This window comes from Seriola aureovittata, chromosome 3 (assembly GCF_021018895.1).
Source record: "Seriola aureovittata isolate HTS-2021-v1 ecotype China chromosome 3, ASM2101889v1, whole genome shotgun sequence".
Taxonomy (NCBI): Eukaryota; Metazoa; Chordata; class Actinopteri; order Carangiformes; family Carangidae; genus Seriola; species Seriola aureovittata.
This window is the reverse complement of record NC_079366.1, coordinates 21221619-21246278: the sequence shown is the minus strand read 5'-3', so window position 1 is coordinate 21246278 and position 24660 is coordinate 21221619. Positions and strand designations below refer to the sequence as shown.

At 38.1% G+C, this 24660-nt stretch overlaps 2 protein-coding genes across 4 annotated transcripts; both read left to right on the top strand.

The window, feature by feature from the left end:
* The first annotated feature begins 34 nt into the window (after positions 1 to 34).
* Positions 35 to 8635, top strand: ppm1kb (protein phosphatase, Mg2+/Mn2+ dependent 1Kb). The gene is made up of 7 exons (XM_056370015.1): positions 35 to 170; positions 1089 to 1614; positions 1772 to 1872; positions 4382 to 4547; positions 4738 to 4882; positions 5430 to 5564; positions 6438 to 8635. Exons 2-7 carry the CDS (start codon positions 1145 to 1147, stop codon positions 6567 to 6569), a joined length of 1149 nt encoding a protein of 382 aa, XP_056225990.1. The 5' UTR covers positions 35 to 170; positions 1089 to 1144; the 3' UTR covers positions 6570 to 8635.
* A 96-nt stretch (positions 8636 to 8731) lies between these two features.
* abcg2d (ATP-binding cassette, sub-family G (WHITE), member 2d) lies at positions 8732 to 23934 on the top strand. Of its 3 annotated transcripts, none has more exons than XM_056370013.1 (16): positions 8732 to 9339; positions 11508 to 11739; positions 12765 to 12824; positions 12926 to 13040; positions 13532 to 13684; positions 13816 to 13973; positions 14474 to 14625; positions 14868 to 14969; positions 15462 to 15712; positions 17819 to 17901; positions 20106 to 20195; positions 20481 to 20602; positions 20865 to 21019; positions 21645 to 21734; positions 22754 to 22863; positions 23057 to 23934. In XM_056370013.1, exons 2-16 carry the CDS (start codon positions 11528 to 11530, stop codon positions 23202 to 23204), a joined length of 2001 nt encoding a protein of 666 aa, XP_056225988.1. In that variant the 5' UTR covers positions 8732 to 9339; positions 11508 to 11527; the 3' UTR covers positions 23205 to 23934. The 3 variants fall into 3 exon arrangements, with proteins under 3 accessions (XP_056225988.1, XP_056225989.1, XP_056225986.1); XM_056370014.1 differs by having other exon boundaries at positions 11486 to 11739; XM_056370011.1 differs by lacking the exon at positions 8732 to 9339 and having other exon boundaries at positions 9987 to 11739.
* Positions 23935 to 24660: the final 726 nt, after the last annotated feature.

Sequence of the window (24660 nt, the reverse complement as noted above, 5' to 3'; positions counted from 1 at the left end):
TTTCAAGCACGCCGATTGGTGCGATCACATCACAGGCCTTGTTTGATAACACTGAGGAATCAACACACTGAGACGCTACTAAGGCTGCTGTTTTCATTCAGCTATTAGCGATTGATTTTCAAGAAACCAGCAGAGGATTAAAGCGTACTAATACACATAAAAGATCTAAGGTATGGTTTTTAAGTTACACGTCATTGTAAGGTAAAAGGAACGATCTCGGGGATATTGGAGAAATCGTGAATTTCTAGCCAGTGGTAGCCACCTAGCTCGCTATTTAGCTAACGACTGTTATCGTTACGTAGCTAGCTAGTTAATGCTAACGCAGCCGGAACGAAAAGCCATTAACGCTAGCTTAACGTTGTTTTTTCATAACTGAAATAACTATATGTTATTTAGGATATCTGAAGTACTTCAATTGAAACGCGGGTACGAAGCATATGTATGTTACCGAGAAACTGTGTCGTTGTTAGCGTAAGCAGCTATCTTAGTGACCGTCGAGAGTTGCATCATTCGGGGAACCTAAATTTTGATCTTGACATGAAAAGTGCATCTTGATGTAAACTTACTGCTATATGTAATGAATATATGTAGTGACTAAGATGAACGTCAAATCCTAATTTTAGAGAGGTTGGAACCAGTGAATACATGGCATTTTTTGCTTGATAAGGAATATTTAATTGATTATCAAAACCTTTACTGACTCATTTTATATACATATATATATATATATATGTGTGTGTGTGTGTATGTACATAACAGTTTCTACTGTACTACAGACTTATCATAAAGTACTGTGTATTAATTTCTTGACCTCTCCAATACCTTCATGACTTAATCACTGCTCTATACACCTTTTGTAATAAAGTAAAGGCATAACATCATATTAACCCGTGTTCGTCTGCTTTGAGAAGACAAGAATCCAACGCATTTGTGTAATGATTAGTTTGAAGACACCTTTAGCCAAATAACACAAAGTCGATGGCAGCAGCTGCAACATTTTAGACATTATGGTACTGTAGGTCCATCCTGGGGAAGAAAAAAAAGTTTTGTTCATTAAAATGTAACTTAACAGTTTTTCTTCTGTGTAGGGACACCCCGCTTCCTGTGCATCCAGGCCTTCTTCAGTGTTTGTGCTGTCAGGGTGATGTCAGCAGCCTGTTTCACGCGCCTGGCAAGGTGCAGTGGTCCTTATGTGGGTCGCAGTGGTCTTTTTCAGATGGCCCTAGCCCCACTCCCATTGCAGCAGGACAGCCACCTCCAGTTCACAGTCTTTCGGAGACAAATTTACAGCCCTTCAGAACAGCGACACAGCAACACACGCTTTGATGCAGACAGCAGTGGCCAGCCCACCACTTGGGATTCATTTGGCATTTGGGACAATCGTATTGATGAGCCCATCCTGCTGCCCCCCAGCATTCGCTACGGCAAGCCCATTCCCAAAGTCAGCTTATCGAAGGTGGGCTGTGCCTCACTCATTGGTCAACGCAAGGAGAACGAAGATCGCTTCCAGGTCTCCCAAATGACTGACAACATCCTCTATTTTGCTGTTTTTGATGGACATGGCGGACTAGAAGCAGCTGACTTCTGTGAAAAAAATATGGAGAAATTCATCAAGTAAGGAAGTCATTGAATATGCTATGATCACATATCTTTACCAGTATTACAGGAAATCAGTTGACTGATTAACAATTTGAATCTGATCTGTTACGACAAAGAAGTCTATATTGTAGTTGATACACTGATCAGTATCGTCATTTGGTTGTTGTTTCAGGAACCTTGTGGCAGAGGAGTCCAATCTGGAATTAGTTTTAATGAAGGCCTTCCTTGAAGTAGACAAAGCTCTTGCAAAGCACTTGCACTTCTTACCAAATGGTAGGTTCTTTCATGTTACATGTACATAGACATACTGTGTATGTATATACTGTATATACACACTTGAACACATATGTAATGACACTTTTTTCTTCTCTCTTCAAAACCTTATTCACTTATCCTACTTAGGCTTTGAAGCCTTGGATTTCCCAACTGACATAACCTGAGCACTTTTGGTTAGAGGTCTGTCATTTAACCCAAAGTTACTTAGTAACTGATGAACAATAAACCAGCTACAAGTAGAGCAAACACTACTGCTTGACTGCTTCCAGTACTGCATCTTTACATACAGAAAGGCGACAAATTAAAGGAAATACCTGAATACATGTGTGAATAAACACAACAGATGAGGATTTTAACATAGAGGGCACGAGGGGTCACTGATAGGGTTTTAATGAGTAAGAAAATTATCTTAATCACGTTCTATGGTCTTTATAGTCACCAGATCTCAACCCAGTTAATCATCTGTGGGGATTTTGGTGTGTTAAACAACACTCTCCACCACCATCAGAAACCCTAAATTAAGGAATGGCCTTTGATAGAATGGTGTCTACATCTTTCAGTCGAGGCTGAGAGACATGTGGAGTCTATACCAACAAGGCTAGTGGTGACCAAACATCTTACAAAGACGATTAATGTTGTTTTTTCCTTTAATTGTCACCCATCTGTTGATATTTTATCAATCTGCAAATTATATTGTTTAGCATGGGCATTGAAAATGATATTGAGGTAATATGAGTATCGCTGGAACAAATGAATGCAAAACAATATCTTAGTAAATCATGTGGTCTACATTTTTCCCTAGTCATATCAACTTTTCTCAAACAGAATTATGTCTGATTAAGGTAATCTGTTGATATAAAAGCTAGTATACCTGTAATGTGGCCATACATCGGCCACGCTGTGTGAAATGTCCCAATATGCCTGTGTGTGTGTGTGCATGTTATCTACGGCAGCTGCTGACCCAGCTAAGAGCTGGAGGCCCTTGGCACCAATGTGGATGACGAGAGGCTAGATATTGAAGGAGAGTCCAGCGGGTCCTAAATCCTGGACTACTGGAAGGTTCCCTATCTTTCTCTCACTCCTCTCTCTCTCTCTCTCTCTCTCTCTCTCTCACTCTCTCTCTCTCTTCCTCTCTTCCTTTTCTTCTCTCACCAAGTGTATGCAAAGCTTCGTGTGAGACAGTGCTTCAGTTTGACAAGTTGTATGATATGTATGTTGTCAGTGACAGATTTAGTCCATGAGATGCAGCATGTTTAATATGCAAATTAGGCAACAAAAAAAAAATGCGTATCTTTAAGTCTCCAGTAAGTTATCTCACTTATTTCTTTGGAGAGAGAGAGAGGTGTAATTCAGATGTCAGCAGATAAATCCACTTAATTACATTTGATTCTGTTCTATCAAATTTATCACCTCTTAAGGAACTAAAATTTAGTGTTTATGTATAGACTTGCACTTAGTGGCCACTGATGCAATCCAATACAACTGCTCTGTCATCTAGTTTACTTCTATGATGACTATAATGTTGAGTTCTTGTTGACACTGTCAGAGAGGTGTTGACTCAATAGCTGTATATGGTTTTTCCATTGACTTCAGTTAGTAATGTGTTGTACTGGATGGCATTATAGTATATGTACATAGGGAGGATGAAAAATAGAAACGCCTCTCAGTGTAATGTAATCCAGTACAACACCACATTTAAGCATGACCTCAGTAATAAACATATCAATTATTCATACATGTCCAACAATGTCAATGAAAACTCAAAATGATAGAATTTGTGGCAGAGCTGTTTTGTTTCAATTGCAATAGATTGTACAAGTGTACTTAATGAAGTGGTCATTGAGTGTATGTCCACCGCTCAAACAGTCTTTGCCAGTCATAAAAGTGGCAGGTAGCATATTGCTGAGTTCAATGTTGTAATAACGTCTTACTGTTTGCCTGCATTAATAAGAATTGTTACAAATTACCATTACCAAGCATCAAAAAAATCACAGTTGATATCGCTTTCCCTTATGGCAGATTAGTGATGAATTTTTCAAATTTTGTAACTCTAGATAAATACATGCAAAACATAGAAGAAAAGCAAAATATGCTTTTCAATAGATATCAGGATAGTAGTGTACTTTTTTAGATGAGTTCTTGTCTTGCTTTTTGAAAATCAATCCCAATACTGGACACTGAGAAGTGTTGTGTCAGTTGTTTACATTTACTATTTTAGATCTTTAGGCTTAAACTAACTCTGCTGTAACATTTGCTCTGGACCTCAACTCTGTGCTGAAACAGTTCGACCTGCATGTGTGACTGCCTCCTCTATTGTTTACTGTGTAATCTCTAGTTTGCTGTAAGTCTACTATATGACTTCCCACCCATGTCTTCATGTGTTAGTGTGTGGATGTGAGAGTGTGAGATACACCATGTGATTGCTGTGAACAATGTGAACAGTGACTTTCTGTGTGGACCTTTATGGCTCCTTCCACCTCTGATGTTTCCTTTTATGTCTCTGTAGTACCCGGGATGAATGCAGGAACCACCGCCACTGTGGCCCTGCTGAGGGACAGCTTTGAGTTGGTGGTGGGCAGTGTGGGAGACAGCCGAGCCATGCTGTGCCGCAAGGGCAAGGCCCTTAAACTCACTGTCGACCACACTCCTGAGAGGAAAGACGAGAAAGAGAGGTACATAGATGTTGTCGGTTAAGACAAAGGAGACTTACAGCTTCAAAACACATTTAAAAGTTGTTACAAGCGCTGATGGTGGTTTATTGGCAATAATTACTCTAAGACGATATTGTTACTTCTGTTAACTGTATTTTTTATTATCGTAGTCAGTGCTTGTGTTCCTCTCTCCCTCTCCACTGGCATCAAGGATTAAGAAGAGTGGGGGTTTTATTACCTGGAACAGTTTGGGACAGCCAAATGTCAACGGCAGGTTGGCGATGACACGCAGCATTGGAGACTTTGACCTGAAGAACATGGGGGTCATTGCTGAGCCTGAGACCAAGAGAATATCGGTAGGTTTACAAAAAGAAATTTGGAGTTTGTCCCAGCTTCAGGCAAATATTTCGCAATTGTCTACTGGGTGTTTAAATGTTAATACTGGATGTACAAAAGCACAATGACAACACAGACTTGTAATGTATTTAGCAAACACTCTGGCCTTCGTCCTCTAGTTTTCGGATATGAGCCAGTACATATTTTTTTTACCTTTTTAATTGTGATGCTTACAATGCTCACCTGTATCTGTTGCCATTTCTGTGCATGTTTGACATCCATTTTAATCCATTTTAATGTGATCAAGTGAATAGTTTTAAATGAAAATTGCACACCTGGATACAGGCACATTTTCACACCTACCTCAATCTGTAAATATGTCCACAAAGACATTGTATAATTATGTTTGTTTTTGTTTTTTTTCTTACAACCATTTGTATCGACCCAATTTTACTTTTAAACTGTTGTCTACTTTCTTAAAATGTTCTCTTTTAAACTACTGTAATGGTACTTTGGGAAAAACTGTTTTCAAATGTAGGTAAATATTACCTCCCTTTCTCCCTTCAGTTGCACCATGTCCATGACGCGTTCCTGGCGCTGACCACAGATGGCATTAACTTCATTATGAATAGCCAGGAAATCTGCAATGTCATCAACCAGTGCCACGACCCCAAAGAGGCAGCTCAGAGAATATCTGACCAGGTACTTGGCTTTTAATTCGTCTATAGTGTAAGTCTCCACTATACACAAAGTAGGAGAGGATTGTAATTTTAGTGGCTGTGGATTTATTGTTGTTTATTGTTTATAGAGGGGATTTTTTTTTATTCATAATTTTCAAAGTGCAGTATTCTGGTCCATGTTATGGTTTAGGTATGAAAAATACCTAAACCATAACCATTCAACAGAAGTAGCCTTTCTTTTTGATGCAAGCTCCTTATTTTGTCTTGGCTGGTCAGAGTTCTTCTCCTGTTCTGAATTACCAGGTTATTCTTTTTTCCTGTGTCCAGTACAGTCCCGCAGACATAGTCCTGCGACATAAACACCAAATCTGGGGCTCAAAATAATCCTCAGCAAATGTACCATTTACTAATGTTTGAGTGGTGTTTTACTAAACTCTACATGACCAAGATTTGGGAATCATTTAGTCTTAGTTTATTTGTGACCTGTTTTTAAAGATTCACTTTTTCGGTAGGAAGCAATGAACTTGTGGCCGAGTGTCAAAGACTCGGTAGGGAAGACAAACTGCTGACGGAGCATTTCTGATTTTTGTCCTTTCATGGGGATTTGTTGGCAAAGATTTTTTTTTAAATTTTACCTTTGATGGATGGATAGGATGTTGTGTGAACATGTGAATACTGTATGTATTGCAAGGCGTAAAACTATTCGCTACACCTGCCAAAACCTGGGTGGTTCCAGTGTATCATCACTTGGATGTAAGCCATCATAAATGTAGAAAAACATCTACGTGGACATCTATGCATTATGGCCCTGAAGCATTAGGTTAGGTTGTTGTTGTCATCATAAGTCTAAGACAAGATGGTTATGTTATGTTGTTATGGTTTTCTTCTCTCTTAGGCTCTTCAGTATGGCTCAGAAGACAACAGCACAATTATTGTGGTGCCCTTTGGTGCTTGGGGAAAGCACAAGAGTTCGGACACAAGTTTCTCCTTCAGCAGAAGTTTTGTGTCCAGTGGTCGCTGGGCGTAGTCAGCAGGATGTCAGATGAAACTGTGTGGTCTGTGGACCTATTTAATGTGTGCAATACAATCGGTGCCCTTGAGGAAACTTTATAAAGAGTGTGATTTGCCCAAACAATAATACCTAAGGCTTACAACATGTTATTTATAGCAGCACCATACTGTCCTCTGAGAAGTAAGAGGTGGGGAATTCATGAAGTGCACTAAATTGAAAACATCCTCTTTATACAAGGTTTTATCTACTAGCAAGCCAATGACCCTATAGGTGCTAAATGTTGAGAAATGTTTGAATGGCAGACAGGAATTCATGATCACAAGTCGTCACTTAGCAGATATGTTAGCTGCTCTATATTAGCTAAGATTTTAAGACTAATATTCCTGACTGTCTGCCATTCAGATACATTTTTATCTATTTAGCTGTTCATAATGCCCAAGTTTGCACATTATTTTCAAGGTTAACTTTAGTTGCATTTTGACAACATTGCATTTGGATTTTAACAATTGTTTTAAGTCTTCAGTCTTTACTTCTGGATCATTTCTCAGTGTTAACAGTGGGACTACATGTGCAGAAGAGAGTCGGGAAATACACTAATTGAACTGCATTCATTTTTTTTTTAAGTCAATTGGAATTCATTGAACCCTTGTATGAGAATACAAAATGTACTTAAATGTACATACATGTAAAAGCTCACAACTTCTGAAGCAACTGGAATATAATAAGTCTGAATAGGACTTAATGACTATCAATTTTGGAGCTTCCTTTCTGTCTCTTGGGTCAAAGCATCTACATTAAACTGTACAGAAATATTCACAGTTTAAGCTTTGAAAATGCTTAAACTATTGCTCTTCTCAATGTATCTCCATTTCTAAGGACTTCCCCACAAACAAGGTTCTACACTCATTGTTTTCTTTGGACTTGTAATACTCATTTAAGCATCATTGAAAAACATTGATGCCCATTTGCACAATTGTGATGTTTTTGGAGAAATGAACAAAAACCCTGAATGTTCACTAATGTGGTGCACTAGTGGGCTGTGTGAATGGAGTTGTTGTTGCTATTTGTAGAAATAGCATTTCAGTGGCTGAAGCTGACATTCATGAAAATAAGATATTCATGTTTCTTGCAATGTAAACATTGCTCAGGCTTGTATAAGTGTTATTATCTGTACTGATTTGAAACAGGTCATGTTGGGGCACTATGAGGTGTTCAGGGTACCGAAATGTACAGTTTATGTTTTGTAAATAATTCTATTTATGTATACCTGGAAAACTGATAGTTCTCTGTTACATTTACTTAATATCTTGGCTAAATTTCTCATATCAGAATATCTGAAATGCACATGCTGCTTGTATTGTGTAAGGATACATTACTTTTAATTGTACCTCAGTTGCAATCTGTAATTCAACATTTTTACCACTTAAAAATGTCACTCATAAAGAGCAAAGCACACTTAATGCAACACTAAAGAACTGTTCAGCTAAGAGCCATGTATGACAATGTGAATGTTTGCTTAAATGCCCTCCATGACTAAAACAATCAAACCCTGTAGGGTATAAGAGTAATTAAGCTGTATAAGTTGTCCTGGCTGATCTAAGGTGAGTATGTTCACTTCCAGTGCAAGGCAGACTTAAACCATTAGATTGACTACAGTTTTTGTTCACTGTTTTGTTTTGTGGTTGTTAAAGCTAGACAAACGCAACCACCGTTATCGACATACTTGTTCTAACTATGAGAATTGCAAATGTGTAGCTATCAGTTTTTCTTCAAACACCATTTATAAATGTTTTGTAAATACTCCCCCCCCCCTCATTCACATACTGAATTATTATAAGGACTTTGTCTTTATGCTTAACACGTCCTCTTTACAAGCCTCCTTTGTCTGTTGAAGTTATCTTTCAGTGTGTTCAATATCTATTTACTGTATTTTGTTTCACTGCCTTTCAAATATAATCAATGTAGTCGTGGACCTGTATCCGGGACCTAAATGTGAGTTTCAAAAACACTGTTAGTACTGTATTTTTGATCTAAATGGCTTGTGACACTTCAATTAAAAACTACACACCAAAAAATGTTCATACATTGTACTATTTTTTGTTGTTGTTTGTTTGTTTGTTTTTGTGTTTGTGAAACCAATGCAGAAATGACGCAAAACAATCACAACTAGCCCTGTTTTCTTTAAAGGAGTGTATTTCTTCATGTTGCATCCATAAACATAGATGTCTATGGTCTCATCCCTCCAATCGCCATGTATCTGAAAAGCCCAACCTTTTGCGTTGCTAGACAACATTTATTGCAGAAAAAGGGAATGGCTACTTTTCTTAACTGTGAACTTTTTTTGTCACTTTTCACTAGGAAAATAAGTTAGCAAAATTTCTAAAACTCATATAATATTCCATTACAGCTGTTGTACTACAATGTAATCCAGACAAAAAAAAAAAATCATGATAAATGAATTTCCACTGTGATAAATTGTGCAACTGTTGCAAGTTTCACCTGCTAATACTGTAGCTCTTCATACTGAACAGAAATGAACTGAAGACGATGATGTTGTGTGAGAAGACAGAAATAGACGGCCTCGATTGAAATCCGTCATGTCTACTTGAGTGGTAAATAAAGGATTAAACCCACGTGGAGTTTGGTGGGACCCCAGTTCAGTGTGAGGCACCGGTCCCTGCAGTCAGCAGCTGATGTCAGTCGGCCTGCCCAGTCTCTGCACTCCGTCAGTCTGCAGCGGCAGCAGGACTCTGTACCAGCAGCCTTCCCACACTCTCACAGCTCGGTAAGTCTCTAACAAAACCTTTTATCACTTTGCAACAACTTGTTAGTGATAATTGTGACAATGCGTGAATTATATTTTAATTTTTGCCCTGCAACGGATCATGAGCATGTGTGCGCAGTCGGCTACTTGTCTGCCTAATTAAAAATGGTGCCCCTGCTTTACCGAAAATTGTAACGCCGTTTCTTATTGCTTTGAATCCTCCACGACCTAAATTAACTACTGTGACAATAGTGCTCTAGCCAGAATAAAAAAAAGTTAGACAGGAAGATAAGAGCTTGGTCTGTTTTGGTAAGTAGGCCACCCATTATGTTTAAAAACGCACATTTGAAGCAAAGAAAGGAGCCACCTTGAAACACAGTTGATGGTGAGTGTGTTGGTGATAATCTTTAAATTTAGGTTTTCGAATACGATTTTTTTTTTCAGTGATGGTTACTCCAGCAAATACAAGAGAATATGACAATGGCTCTGAGGCCCTAGAATTTGAAATGTACTGGTAAAACAAAATTTGAAATTACACATGTTAACAAGTTGCTAAAATTTCTACATCCTCTGAAATGTCAAAGACAAAACCTCAGTGTCATGTAAGTTGCATGAAAATTGTTACTCAACAAGGAGAAGAAATATATAAAACAGCATCATCCTATTGTCGATCAGTGATCTAGGTATTTTTATTTATTGTAGTTATTTATTTATGCATGTTTTCATTTATGAAGTCATAAGTGATCTAGGTTTTCTATTTCAAAGTGTATTTAAACTTATAACCTCAAAACACAGTGAGTTCCTCACAGAAATATACTTTCATCGCTTTTTAGTTCTTTTTATCAAAGCCCAGTTCGCCCACTTTGTCTTGTTATCTAGTCACACTGTTTGTGTTAAACACCAGTATAACGCTGTTGGTAGTATATGGAGATGGCTGGCAGGTTTTTCTTTACTGGTTTGTCCTTTTTTAGTACATTGACGAAATTAAAGCTGTTGGCACAAAAATATGACATTTCCTCAGAGGATGAAACTAATTTTTCTGATGTAGATGATAATAATATTTGAATATGGTTATTTAATTATTATTTGCATAAGGTAAATTGCCGACTTATACATCTGGAATTTTTTAACAATAATGTTTAAATTGACATTTAAGAGACTCAAACCTGTTGCTGCATTATTTTCCTAATGAAGTTTAAGCCATTACCAGCTGTGCATAGCCCTGGTGTGGTTCACTCCCCCATCACATGTTGTAGATGAAGGGTTTCCCCCTGGAATTTTTCTTAGCTGAAGTCGTACTGTAATCCACCCAGATCCCTATGAATCACAGCTTTCAGTCAATTTAAACCATAGCCACACACGAGGTGGGAAGTAACTTTTACCAGGCACTGTACCACATACAGTTTTGAGGTACTTGTACTTTACTTCGATAAATCCATTTCATGCTTCTGTATTTCAGAGGGAAATATTGTACTGTGTACTCCACTACATTTGTCTAACAGTTGTACTTTCTAGTTACTTTTCAGACGAAGATTAAAAAAAAAACAAATGACAAGCTTATAAAAACCTTGTTATGTTTCATGTTTGTGAGTTGTTAGCTCATAGACATATGCGCTCAGTTTTACCAAGAAGAAACATTTACCCTCCGAAGAATGGTTTCATTTAAATAACAGTTTGAGTCCCACAGAGGTCACAGTCTACAATATTTCACATAAGAAAAACAAAGATTAGGGAAAAGTAAAAAAAAAAAAAAAAAAATCATCTCCAAATACTCATCTGACAACTTCCCATTTATCTTCAGAGCCTTTGTAGGTCTTAAGTCTCAGGTGTGTTAAAACTAGCTCCACCTCAAACGGCCACAACAATAAACTGTTACTTATACATTGATGCATCAGTATTAACAGTCTAATGATGTTGTATACCTGTATAATAATAGCAAGATCACTTCTGGATGATATTTATTCTAAATAACAAATACTTTATTAACTATATTTATTTGACAATAATTCTGTACTTTTTCTTAGCAGGACTAACATAGTATTTTTGTATTGTTGTTTTATTACTTTATTACTACACATAGAAATAGCACCTCTGCTTGTTTTTCCTGTAAGTTTGATGTTTAATTTTATAAGAGTGTATTAATATTCAGGGATTTAAATGGATGTAGTCTTCACTCTGTCATTTGACAGGGTGATTGCCGCAGAGGATAATGGAGAGAGCCAATCACATCAACATTGCAATGATCGAAGATATCGGCACCAACGGGATGGCCAGGTCAAAGGTCATCACAGCCACGGACCAGAACAAGCAGCCCTGCGGATCCACTGTGAGCTTCCACAACATCCAGTACAAAGTGCAGCTGAAGAGTGGCTTCTTCTGCAAAAGGAAAACCAGTCCCAAGGAGATACTGGTGGACCTCAAGTCAGTTGTAAAACTTGTACACCCTCTGCATCTGTTTGTTTGTCTTCCTTTTGTGTCTTTTTCAGTTGTATCTTCCTCCTTATGCAGTCCTTCATTACTCTTACTCTCAATTATTGTTTTCTCTATTCATTTACTCAAAACATTCAGTAGAAAATCTATTAAATTGTTAAAGATAATGATATTTCAGATTTTTGCTAATTTATTTGAACCTTTCTCAGACGGCAAGAGAAAATATTTTATGAATGTGGACATTTTTGATTCTCTTAATTTGAGGTGACAATGTTACAGTGAAAAAGTGGTTCTTCATGTCAATTCAATATGACTCACTGTATCTTTATCTAAAGCAGGACAATAGTGAATAGACTCTTACATTAGTTTCTTTCTGATGGTATTAAACACAGCTGACATTTCCCATGGAAGAATGAATCATTTCACACAAGTTTTTGGGCCTTTTCCCACCTCAGTGTTAATTATATGATATTAAGCATGGTTTCCTGCATATAATCTCTCTGATGCACTAAAGAGCAGTCTGCCAGGGAAACGAATTAAACACCGTCACGTGATCCACTGCCAGGCTTTTATTCAGTCTTTTAATTCCATTTTATATCGCCGACTCTTCCTGGTGCTTTTGTGTAACTGTTCTGAAGTCAAAGGATTTGCTCTTGAATTCTTTTCAATGGTTTTACAGAGTTTTTTTTTGTCTGCAGCTTTAAACAAATGTTCATTATATCTGTAACAACTGCAAAAATCCTTTTGCAAACATCACTCTATTTAGGAGGAGGGAGGAAAATGAATTTAGAAAAAAGTGCTATGAGGAAAATGATCATCACATAATCAAGAACCGTATTAATCCACTTTGTTTCACTCTCTTCATTTTTGTATTGTAAAACTGATACCAGTGAAAATCTTAGACTATACACCTTAGAAATGAATGCAGACCATTTGAATATGCCCCAGTATTTGCCTTAAAATTCATTTATCAATGTTAAACTGGTTATATACAGTTATGTGTTATTGTCTTGCAGTGGTATAATGAGACCTGGCCTGAACGCTATTCTTGGACCTACTGGAAGTGGAAAATCTTCGTGAGTATTGCACCGATATCCAATAAAAAAAAAAAAAAAATCAAAATAGTCTGTATTTACTGTAGATATGTTAAACGTTGTCTTGTTTTGTTTTTTCAAAGATTCTTGGATATTCTGGCTGCGAGGAAGGATCCTTCAGGACTCTCAGGAGAAGTACTCATTGATGGAGCACCACAGCCTCCAAACTTCAAATGCCTCTCTGGTTATGTGGTTCAGGTGCATTTGAATTATTTTCAGTTACTTAAACTTGCATCAACTGATTTTTCAGCCACTTGGGGGGGTAGTGTAAAAAAGCTGTAAACACAACACTGACATGTTATCATCTGAACTTGTGAGCAAACAGTGGCATAATTACACATCCAGCAGACATGGAGCAACATTAGCTTTCACTTCGAGTTTTGTTTGCGCCCACCTGACAAATTTAAGTCGGATATTAGCTCTATGGTTTTGTTTCCACCTGCTCCTGAGGAAAATATCTGTCTCCTTAGCTGCTAAATGCTCCACTATTTTCACCAGCTAGTCTCTAACTTTGTCTGCTGTTTGGTAGTAGTAACTAAAAACTATTAGATCAATAGTTCTCTGCTTTACAGGTCTGCGGAAATGTAAATTTTCAGAAAAACACAGGAGAGCAGGACAATAGAAATCTGCCAAAGAAATGATCTTCAATGTGTCTGACGTTTGACCTCGAGCTCTTGTCTCCCTCCTAGGAAGATGTGGTCATGGGCACCCTGACTGTGAGGGAGAATCTGCGTTTTTCTGCAGCTCTGCGGCTCCCCAGCTCTGTGCCTCAGAGTGAGAAGGAGGCTCGAGTCAATCACCTAATCAAAGAACTGGGTCTCACAAAAGTGGCTGACTCCAAGGTCCAACATGCCTCAATTAGTCATCTAACCCCGTACCTAGTGGTCTGAGTCAAGCTTCAAGACAGTAAGAGAGAGTCAGGACAGACTGACTGATCCCTTTTGTGTTGTTCTTATATTGGTGTTTTCCTTAGGTCGGCACACAGATGACCCGGGGAATCTCAGGAGGAGAGAGGAAGAGGACAAACATCGGGATGGAGCTGATTATTGATCCCTCAGTTCTCTTCCTGGATGAACCAACCACAGGGCTGGATGCTAGCACTGCCAACTCTGTCTTACTGTTGCTGAAAAGGTAATGAAAAACTTAGGAGAAGTTTGTCAGTTGTTTGTTATTTCTTTGATTTCAACACGGATTGTATTCAGATTCTTCAACTACATCCATGCCACAAAGCTACATAGACCACATTAAACACACAGGATGCCACCTAAATAAGAGTCTAACCCACAGAACAGCAGCCATCTGATTGGCCTCACTCCATATTTCACTCCTGCTAACTAGAGCCCAACCAATATTGGATTGGATCCTCCTTTGTACCACGCCAAGTCACAGCTGTGCATCCTGTACTTTTTATGTTAATGGAAGGGTCTAGATGTGTCTGTACAACACTAAGAATTATTATTATCGTCATCATTATCATTATCATTATTATTATTATTGTAATTAGCTCTGAAACTCAAAATGGTCATTTTTGACTCCATTTGATTCAACAAATTCCTGTCGAATTAGAATGCAGCTTTATTGTATTTACTGGCAATATATTTACATCTCACTTTTACTGTATGTGTTTTCAGAATGGCCAGTCATGGAAGAACCATAATCATGTCTATCCACCAACCTCGCTACTCAATCTACAGACTGTTTGACACGCTAACCTTGCTGGTTAGTGGCAAAATGGTGTACCATGGACCAGCGCCAAATGCTTTGGACTACTTTGCTAACATTGGTGACTGCTCTGTTGAAACTGATTATTACCACATCTTTAAACTCTTCCTTATGTTTTTAATGTTAAGTTTAATTAGGGAATATACAGTATATAGATGATTGTGCAAATATATATTCTTATATGGGTAAATAGCAGACAAAAAAAAGCTATGTTGCTATCTTATATACAGTCTATAGCCACTATCTATACAACACTGGGCATTTATCGATATTTAACATGGATCTTTGTGATGTGTGCTTCAGGCTATCCCTGTGAGCCCCACAACAACCCAGCTGACTTCTTCCTGGATGTTATTAATGGAGACTTCACTGGCACAACCATCACCAAAGTGCACGGCTCTGAAGGTAACGCCATCGTTAAACAAAGCCATCATTACTATAATCAAGATTTAATATCTTCTGCCTTCACAATAAGATGAATTTGTAAACTTGTTAATTTTTGGCACAAATAATGTGTGCTTTAACTTGCAAATCTTACTTGATGATTTTGCAAGCAAAAACAGATAATTTAGTTTTTATCAAGTATTCCCAAGGGATATTATTCTATGCAGACAAGGGTTTAGAAACAATTAACAAATTAGTCAATTGGCAATGATGATTTTATTTTATTATCATTTATTATGTTATTTTAACGTTTTCTGCAAGTGAAAGAGCATGTAACACATTTCACATGTGCTTCATCAGGCTCTCTTGTCAGAAAACAATTTTCTTCCATTTGAGGTTCAAAAGTCCACAACTTAAATTCTTCAATCCAATGCTTAATGTGATTATCAGCATCTGTTGTAGTATTGAGTATTTCCCTTATTAACATCATTCTCCTCCTGATTGCATGGCTAGATTTGGACTTTGAGGAGCTCAGCAGCTCTAGGCAGAGCATCGAGGAGCGGCTGATAGAGGAGTACAGGAACTGCAGCTATTCCGGCGACACACGAGCCGAGCTGGACCGCATCGTCCAGGATAAGGAGTGTATCTCACGTCCAAAATCCCGCACCATCACCTACAACAGCTCCTTCTTCCACCAGCTACGTTGGGTGCTACAAAGAACCTTCCAGAACCTCATGTTAAACCCACAAACATCTGTTGCCCAGGTAAACATCCCCATTACTCACTTAAAACACAGAACTCATCATAAACTTCAAACCACCTGCACAGTGTCCAGCCACAGAGGACAAAGCCCTTTTTTAAGTCTTCTGCTCCAAGTCAAGTCTCAGATCTTCGAGACTTAAGCAGAAAAAGTAAAACTAAAGCAGAAACTAGCACGTCAATAAAGTTAATTAGGTTTAATTATTTTCACGGCTGCAGGAATGAATATAGTCCATGTGCTTGATATGAAGGCAGGAAAGTATTAAAGTAAATACACTAACAGCTGAATCAAGCACCTGATTAGCTTAGTTTAGCATAAGTGAAACATTGGGAAACAGCTAACCTGGCTGTGCCAAAATTTAAAAAAAAACCTACCTGCTTAGCTTGTCTCTTGAAGCCTTTTCTGTTCAGGGTCTTGGCTAAGTTTGGTTTTGGCCCTTCTTCTATTAGTTAGGTCAATATTCTTTATTAAAAAAACGGGGTTAACATATCTTGGAATAATGATAGATACTCATCTTAAAAATTTGTTAACACTTAATTAGCCTGCGTCACCTTGATTGAAAGAATCAGTTGAATCAGTTGTGTTAATATTAATGTGTTACCCAAGTTACAATATCTTCTCCAATCACTAGCCATTCCAGTACCTTAGAGTTTCTTCAAAACTCTTAATGAACATATTAGAGCATTTGTGCTAAGATAACCGGCTGCTGGCTGTAGCTTCAAAAAGTACGCACAGCACTGTATTTTTCAATATTTATTAAGTCTCAGCTTTTGCCTTTTTGTCTCAAGACAGACGCATACAAGTTGGGTCCCAAGTCCTCATTTTCACAATATCTCAAGTCTCCATTTAAACATGATGTTGTACCGCTATCACCTTCACTTTGTTCAAACACTCTAAAGAGTGAAACTTGCAGTAAATAACCAATATCCTCATGAACAGGATGCATAGAGGGGTCACCACTTAATGCTCTCATTAGTCACCCCATGGCGGCAAAATGCTGTCAGAAGTCTCCTCACTTTAAGAATTATTAACAGATAATTGGCCCTAAATAAGTCAAAATAATCCTTCAAGGGGGACTCTAGGTGGCGTGGGCGCCATAATCGGCTTTGGTGACTGTTGTGACCCCACTCTTGCCTCTTTGGGCCAGGATCTTAACTGATATCATATCTGGCCAAAGCCCCTTGGCCCTGCTCCAGGACTCATCACATGATGGCGTCATGACCTATCCATTCACTGCCCCGCTTTCACATGAGGGGCTGAGGGGAATGAGGTGAAAAAGGCTCAACCTTATTAGCTTATCCCTTCACCCTGGGAACCGCTTAGTCCTGTCATAATCTGTAAATTGTTGGGATTAAAACTTGTGTTGCTTTCACTTCTCTCACTTTTTTTCTGTCATCTTGCCCCCACCAGCAGGTCTGGTTGTTGTCTCGGATAGGTCTGTCTGGAGGAGGAGCAGGGTGTCCACTTGACCCCTGATCCCTAAAAACACTGGCTCCTCTGTCAGTGAGAATATTGCTTAAGTTTGATTTTCATTCTTCAAAAAGAGCTCATACCAGTCCACATTCAGCAGAATTGAATGACTCAATGACTGCACTGATGGCTCAGTTAATCCCGTCACACTCACCAACATTTGCCCTTTTCTTCCAAATAGCCTCAGAGGTAAATGTTTCAAAAACACGAAACCTTTGATCAAGTGAGTTTCTTCATAATCTAAGTCTCAGAGCAGTTGTCTGGCATTTATTTCTGACACAACTTCACCTTTTTGCAGTCGAGCAGAGAAAGCAGACTTACTGTCAAAACTACATTTACCTGTTGTGAGATGACACAGAAGGTCACATTTTTATACTTATTCAGATGTTCTTTATGAAGTGTTGCATGATCACCCTTATGAAGACCACGAACTGTGTCACAATAAAGTTCATTTCAATGAGTGTTGTATGAAGGTCTTAATGGAGATGGAAAGCAATTGGTCAGACCATACATTTGTTCTTACATTGCCCTGTTAAATTTATGACTCCATTGAGTGTTAATATATATTTTACAAACAGGGCCGTATAAATTTTCATCATAGCTTTCTTTTGTCTAAATGTCTTATTTTTTGTCTGTGCAGCTGGGAGTCAACATTTTTCTCGCCCTCATCGTAGGAGCCATTTTCTTCAGAGTCAAAGATGATCAGAGTGGTATCCAAAACAGGTGAGACCCATCCTAATATTTTATACACATTACATTACATCATTATCAACATTAAAACTGCATTTCTGAGTAAATGGTAATGTTGTGTTTTTCTTGGGTGTGTTTTTGTTGTCCCTGTGTCAGTTGAAAAGCATATTATAGTAAGAAGTTGTTTTTTTTTTTTTTTTGTATTTTACTGTTTTGTCCTGTCTGGTGCTTAAAGTAGCTCTGTGCGATTCACTCACATGTATGCCTGTTGTAAACTGAGAATAATGTGGATTTTGTTTGTATTATAAAAACATTACACCAACACCGCAACTTTCTGTTTGTGGCAATATTTTAAAAAAAAAACTGCTTTAGGCCTTTACAGTATCTAGAAGGTATTAACTCTTAGAAAACATAAAAGCTATTGATCATTGATGTGGATTAATAGATTATTATGTGGCCATACAGGATGGGCACATTGATTAATATGACACGTTTCTTAATTAATGCCCAGGTTTTCAAGTCCTCGACAACTTTTGATAGAAAAGTGTGAAAAGTGGAGCAATTCCTGCATAGTTAATCCTCTTACCATATTTTATATTGGGCACAACCTGGTACTCACAAGCCCAATGAAGCACAATAGAAACCTCAATGGTCTCTCTCTCTTTTCTTTCTGTGCATGGTTCAGTGGAATAGAAGGACCTAATGTCATTAAATTCATGGTCAATGCATAGGCAGTGTGGCAGACACCAGTGTACGCGGCTTAAACGTCTCAAGTTATTCACCCCTCCCTCCATTTCATTGGGTGTCAGCTATTAGGGCCACAGTGGAGTCAGTTAACTTTGAAGTCTGTTTTGTTACACATGGACCATAACACATGTAGTACCATAATCTGCACAGCGACTGAGTTTATCGCTGCTCCCTCTCCCTTCATGATCACCTCTTTGTATTTGACGCTGCCTCAGAATATAAAGCGAGGACAAGCGTAGTGATTTCATTGATGTAGCACATTTCCTTACAACTAAACTCAATGTGCTTTACTGTTCCACATGTTAAAATGCAACCAGGACAACAAGAACGGACGTGTACAGGAGAAAGCAATTACATATGAGAAAGTGCAAACAGCAGTAAGAGAAAAGAGAAAGGAAACAAATACAGGAAATAACCCACACTTCAAAAGACATTAAACAAAAGCCACAATTGCCCCCAGAGACACAGTCCACCGCCAGTTTGATCCCCAGCTCCTCTTCGTCACTAACCCTTACTTGAAGAAGTCCGGGTCCTGGGTTTAATCCACTGGCTAGTCTTGGACTGTCTGTGTGGAGTTTCCTCTGGGTGCTTCGACATGCAGGCTATGTGCATTGGTGACTTTGGTAACACTTTATAGTACAATAGTTGTATGAATCAGGTAGCAACAAACAACTTCCTGGTTCCTATTGGTCCCCAAATGTAGGTACAGTGGAAGAAAACAAGACTACGTACAACTAGAGAATAATATCTGGCCATTTTAGAGGAAATGCACTTTCACTATATTTTTAAATACAGGCTACCTATGAGGTACAAGCCAGTTTTATTTACTTAGCTTAATATCACAAATCAGAAATTGGGGGGCTGTCCCTGTTGCTCACCTGGTAGAGTGCGTACCACCAAGCTTAGTCCTAACCACAGCGGGCTGTGTTCAAGTCTGACCCTTTACCCTTTGCTGCGTGGCGTCCCCTCTCTCTCTCTCCCTGTGGTTCCTGTCTTTCTCTCATTGTAGCTACCGGATTAATAGCAACAAATGCCCATAAATAACAACAAAAAAACAAATCACAAATTAGCCTTAGGGGGATTTACAATCTCCGCTCTGTTCTTAGACCTTTGAATAAAATCAGGAAAAACTCACCACATACCACTCCAGGTAGCATATCTATGTTTTTCAAAACTGGAATAATTAAGGCTTTATCCATTTTTCCGAACCAGGATATGATGCTTACATGCACAACACACACCCAGGATAATTCAAATACCTGATACCAGTGCTTATGTAAAGGCACTTTGTTCCCATTTGTTGTGATTTGCTCTGTATTCCCTCAGAGGACTGGTCTTGTTTTTGAGATGAGTGTCCTCTCTTTCTGTAACTATTGTATTTGTAACTGAACTGACTGTACATGTGGGTTATGGGATAAAGATAAAATATAAAATTGTGTTGAGCCCTCGAGAGACTTACTGACCAGATTTCGTTTTGTTGTTTCTTACAGGATGGGCGCCCTCTTCTTCATCACCACCAACCAGTGTTTCAGCACTGTGTCTGCAGCTGAGCTCTTCATCATTGAGAGGAAACTGTTTGTGTATGTAATCTGTCATTCATGTCATTTTCCTTCATTCAACCAGGTGAAGTCTCACAGAGATAAAGAGAAGAGAGGCCTTGTTACAACAATAAATACAAACAATATAAACAGACTAAGACAATTGTCAAATGCTTCAGCAGAGGATATATGCACTCAGAGAGTAAACAAAATATCTATAAAGATGTAAAGGACTCATCAAGCTAACAATGACATCCACGTGCACAGCTGTGCAGAGTTATGTGTCACGGTCAGTATTTGATTTCTCCTTGTACTCTGTTTTGACAGGCATGAGTACATCAGTGGCTACTACAGAGTGTCTGTCTACTTCCTCTCAAAGATCCTGTCTGATGTCGCTCTGCGCACCATCACCTCTGTTATCTTCAGCTGCATTGTCTATTTCATGATCGGTAAGACTGACAGGTCTATCATTGATTTGTGGAATGCTTCAGCTTTAAGTCTTGAGTATTAGATTAAATACTAATTCTAAACTCAGATGTCAGCTCAGTATTTATTGTTTGATAATCGTGTGTGTGTGTGTGTGTGTGTGTGTGTGTGTGTGTGTGTGTGTGTGTGTGTGTGTGTGTGTGTGTGTGTGTGTGTGTGTGTGTGTGTGTGTGTGTGTGTGTGTGTGTGTGTGTGTGTGTGTGTGTGTGTGTGTGTGTGTATCAGGGCTCAAATCCACAGTAGCAGCTTTCTTCATCTTCACGCTGACAGTGACTCTGGTGGCCTACACAGCCACAGCCATGACCATGGCCATCTCAGCTGACCAGAGCGTCGTGGCTCTGGCCAACATCTTCATGACCATCACCTTTGTCTTCATGATGGTGAGAGACGCAGCAGCACAGAATAACAAAAGATATGCATATGATTTGCTCCAACTCTTCATTGAGGCCACATGATGTTTACATCATATAGTGAAAGATTTTTTTCATCAAATTGAATCATTCTAGATGATTTGTGGATCATTTCACTTTTTTCCAGAATTCAAGCTTGGTATATTTGGATTTTTTTAATTTGGATCTCCACTAGAATGAAAATAAAATTCTGTGGATTTGAACAGTTTTTGTAATGAGTAACCCACCAGTTTGAATTATCCATGCACTGTAATGATCTGCACTTATAAAATCTGAGACTCTCAGACTTTTGGACCCCACTGTATGTCCAAACACAATACCTCTTCAAAAACCATAAGAACACATAAAAATATGGTTTAACATTTTAGCAGCAACATTATGCAGATGCATGTGACACATGAAAAAGGGTAATCTAAAATAATTTTTCTGATGAAGGTGTCAAAACATCACACAGGTGTGACTAATAATGTTAATGAGCTGTGCCAGTGAACTATAAATAATGTTGTTAGAAACATCTGTGCTTGTCCTGCAGTGACATATCAACATGTCTGCTGTGAAAAAAGTCCCGTAACTTGAGTTTGTGTTGTGTTTTCAGATTTTCTCAGGTCTCCTGGTGAACCTACCCAGCATCACAGATTGGCTGGCTTGGCTGAAGTACTTCAGTATTCCTCGCTATGGTCTCGCAGTAAGTCAAAATTTAAGAAAGGAATTTCAGTAAAAACTAGTAATAAGAACTACTGTATACAGTTTATTGACAGCTCCAGAGAAAGGTACTTGCAGCTTTGATGATTCTTCATTATGTCGTCACCAGGTAAACTCAGCATGTGGCCAAGAGGGTCATTTAAAAGATACAAAGTTTGAAATCACACACCAGAGCCTGATCAATAATGGATTGTTGTGGCCAATATCGATATCGAGAGAGCATGAAAGTTTATTCTTCATTATAGTATAGAATAGTAGTTTTGTCAAACTAATGTTAATTACTTTATATGTCTGTCGTTAATTAATGTTATACTTTTTTATAATTTGTTTTTTAAAATGTATTTACTTATTTTTAACCAAGAAATGTACTAAGTGAGACATTTTACAATTCAAAAATAAATCTGCCAGATGGTGGAAAATCTGTTTGTAAATTACCTCAGACATTTATTTTGTCATTTATTTATTTATATACACCAAAACTAAAGCAAGTATATCTGCCATAATATCAGTCAATAGATTGGTCCAACTGCTCTATCAGACTCATATTAATATGTTATTACTAAATCAAGTCATTGTGAGGGTACTGTCTTTTAACTGAGATGAATATTAAGTCACTGTCACTTCATGCAGGGGCTCTGGTCCAGGGGCTGTCCTACCCCTCAGGCCCCTGTGCCAGTGTCCAGTAGTCCTGTTCGATAATCTACAGTATCCATGACTAAATGATGCAGCTTTGTGAGGGAATTCTCTCTTGTCCGCCTAATGAGCGACTGACTCAGGGTGAAAGGTCAGTGTGAGGCGCTAGGTCACTGTGCCACAGCTACTGCATTTAATCTTACAGGTGTTGAGACGCTCAGGCGGCTCCTCCAGACGCAGCTGTGGTTTTCTGCTGATACCACTGGTGCCAGGGCTGATAACTGATAACTCTACTAACTGGAGTAATATCTCTAGCAGATATTTACTTTGTTCTGCTCTGCATTCATTGACTGTGCTGTCTGTGTCCAGGCCTTGAAGATCAACGAGTTTGTGGGTTTGAAGTTCTGTGAGGAGGTTGTGAACAGAAACGCCAACATGTCGGTATTAATGACCAACTGCAGTGTGAGCGCAGCTGTGACGTGAGTAGACTTCATACAGTATATTCTCTGGCTGTGTGTTACTTAAGTTAATTAAGACATTTCCAATCTAGCTGCCTCACGTTAAAAGTTAACATTTTTACAATCACCAGTATAATTCCAGTTGACTTTACAAACAATAAATACATCTTAAACAATGATAGGCCATGTGTAAGTGGGACATTCCCTGTTTCAGATGTACAGGAGAGCAGTACCTGGACTACCTGGGAATAGAGTACACCCCCTGGGGACTGTGGGAGAACCACGTGGCTTTGACTGTCATGTCCGTCATATTCCTCATCATCGCCTACCTGAAACTCCGCAACATCAAGAAGTTCACTTAAATGTTTAATTCTGAATTCTTCTTTTTTTCTTTTTTTTTTTTGTCTTTGTGGAAGCCGGTCAGTAGATGTTCACAAAAATATCATTGATGGATAAGTTTGACATTTTGGGAGTAACATTTGCTTTTTGCATAGAGTTAGATGGTATAACACTCTCCTGTCTGCGCATTAATGTACTAGGATTAGCTTAGCTCACTAATTAAAATGTCACATCTTGTTTAACTAATACACAAACAGAAATGTAAAAATGACCAAAACAGAAAAAAAAATGGCTACTAAGTTACTATACTATACTTTTATGGCAGTTGTACAGGTTTGAGGCTGTGATTGGACGGCTAGGTGTCAGTCATATCAGGCAACACTGGAAGTCACCGTGTCTGACTGTCGTTCACCAAGAAATACTTCCAGCAGGTTCCCACCGTGTAGCTAGCTAAATGCTAAATGCTGCTAAATGTTCCACTGTCTTCACCAGCTTGTCGTTATTGTGTTTGGTGCTGAGCAGGTCAGGTACAGTTAGTTTCAGAGTTTTTCCACTGAAAACAAAACAACAAGTATTTGAATTTGATCCGTTATTAATATAAAAACTTTGATTAGAGAGTTTGTTAGTTTCCCTAATTACTATTTGTAGTTCTCAGTAGTTCTCTGCGTTTTGTGGAAATACATATTTTCAGAAATGTAACTTGATCTAGTTTAGAATAGCTTTAATGCGCATATATGGGATAACCGATCTTTTCATCTAACTCTCTGCAAGAAAGAGAGTTATCGAATTTCTGAAAATGTCAAACTATTTCTTAAAGTGTGCCTATGGTTTGCACTTATATACTTGGATATTCAGTATAGTTAAAATACATACCTGAATGTAAACATTATTTTTTATCATGAAAACCTTGTGTTCACTTTTCAGCAACTAATTGGACATTATTTTTCACTTTTTTTGGAGTGTAGAGAATTTTCTAAAGTTGAAGACATGAAAAGCACTAAAACAGGGTATAGGTTTATAGAATTTCAAAGATTTTTCATTATTTATGATTATTTACATTTGTTGTATTATTCTTAAATCAGAATATGCCTTTTTTCAGTATTTGTGTCACTAAGTAGTGTAGATTTATTTTGCTTTTGCACAATTTCCAAATCACACAGAATTTAATCCATCTTGATTTCCCCTTAAACGTCATTATTTGTAATTGTAGATATTGTAGAATTATATCAGGTAGATATTAAGTGTGTGTTAACTTTTTCTATTGTTCCAAAGCAAACTTCTATACACACATTTGTATATTCTGATACCAATATAAACATTTCATGTAATCTTCGTCTTCTTTTTCAGTGCAGTCGTGAAATTCAACAACCATGTAATTTGGTAGCATCACAATGTTAATTGGACTTCAGATCAGATGATTCCAATTAATTTCAAATGTAACCTCAAGTAATTTAGTCAATGACAAACACAAATGTGTTA

Bases quoted from the DNA above. Each gene is read 5' to 3' on its own strand.
- ppm1kb (XM_056370015.1), top strand. From the start codon at position 1,145: ATGTCAGCAGCCTGTTTCACGCGCCTGGCAAGGTGCAGTGGTCCTTAT. The intron at 1,873-4,381 runs GTAGGTTCTTTC...ATGTCTCTGTAG, and splicing joins CTTGCACTTCTTACCAAATG to TACCCGGGATGAATGCAGGA. The intron at 4,883-5,429 runs GTAGGTTTACAA...TTCTCCCTTCAG, and splicing joins CTGAGACCAAGAGAATATCG to TTGCACCATGTCCATGACGC.
- abcg2d (XM_056370013.1), top strand. From the start codon at position 11,528: ATGGAGAGAGCCAATCACATCAACATTGCAATGATCGAAGATATCGGC. The intron at 13,685-13,815 runs GTCCAACATGCC...TGTTTTCCTTAG, and splicing joins CAAAAGTGGCTGACTCCAAG to GTCGGCACACAGATGACCCG. The intron at 14,626-14,867 runs GTGACTGCTCTG...TGTGTGCTTCAG, and splicing joins GGACTACTTTGCTAACATTG to GCTATCCCTGTGAGCCCCAC.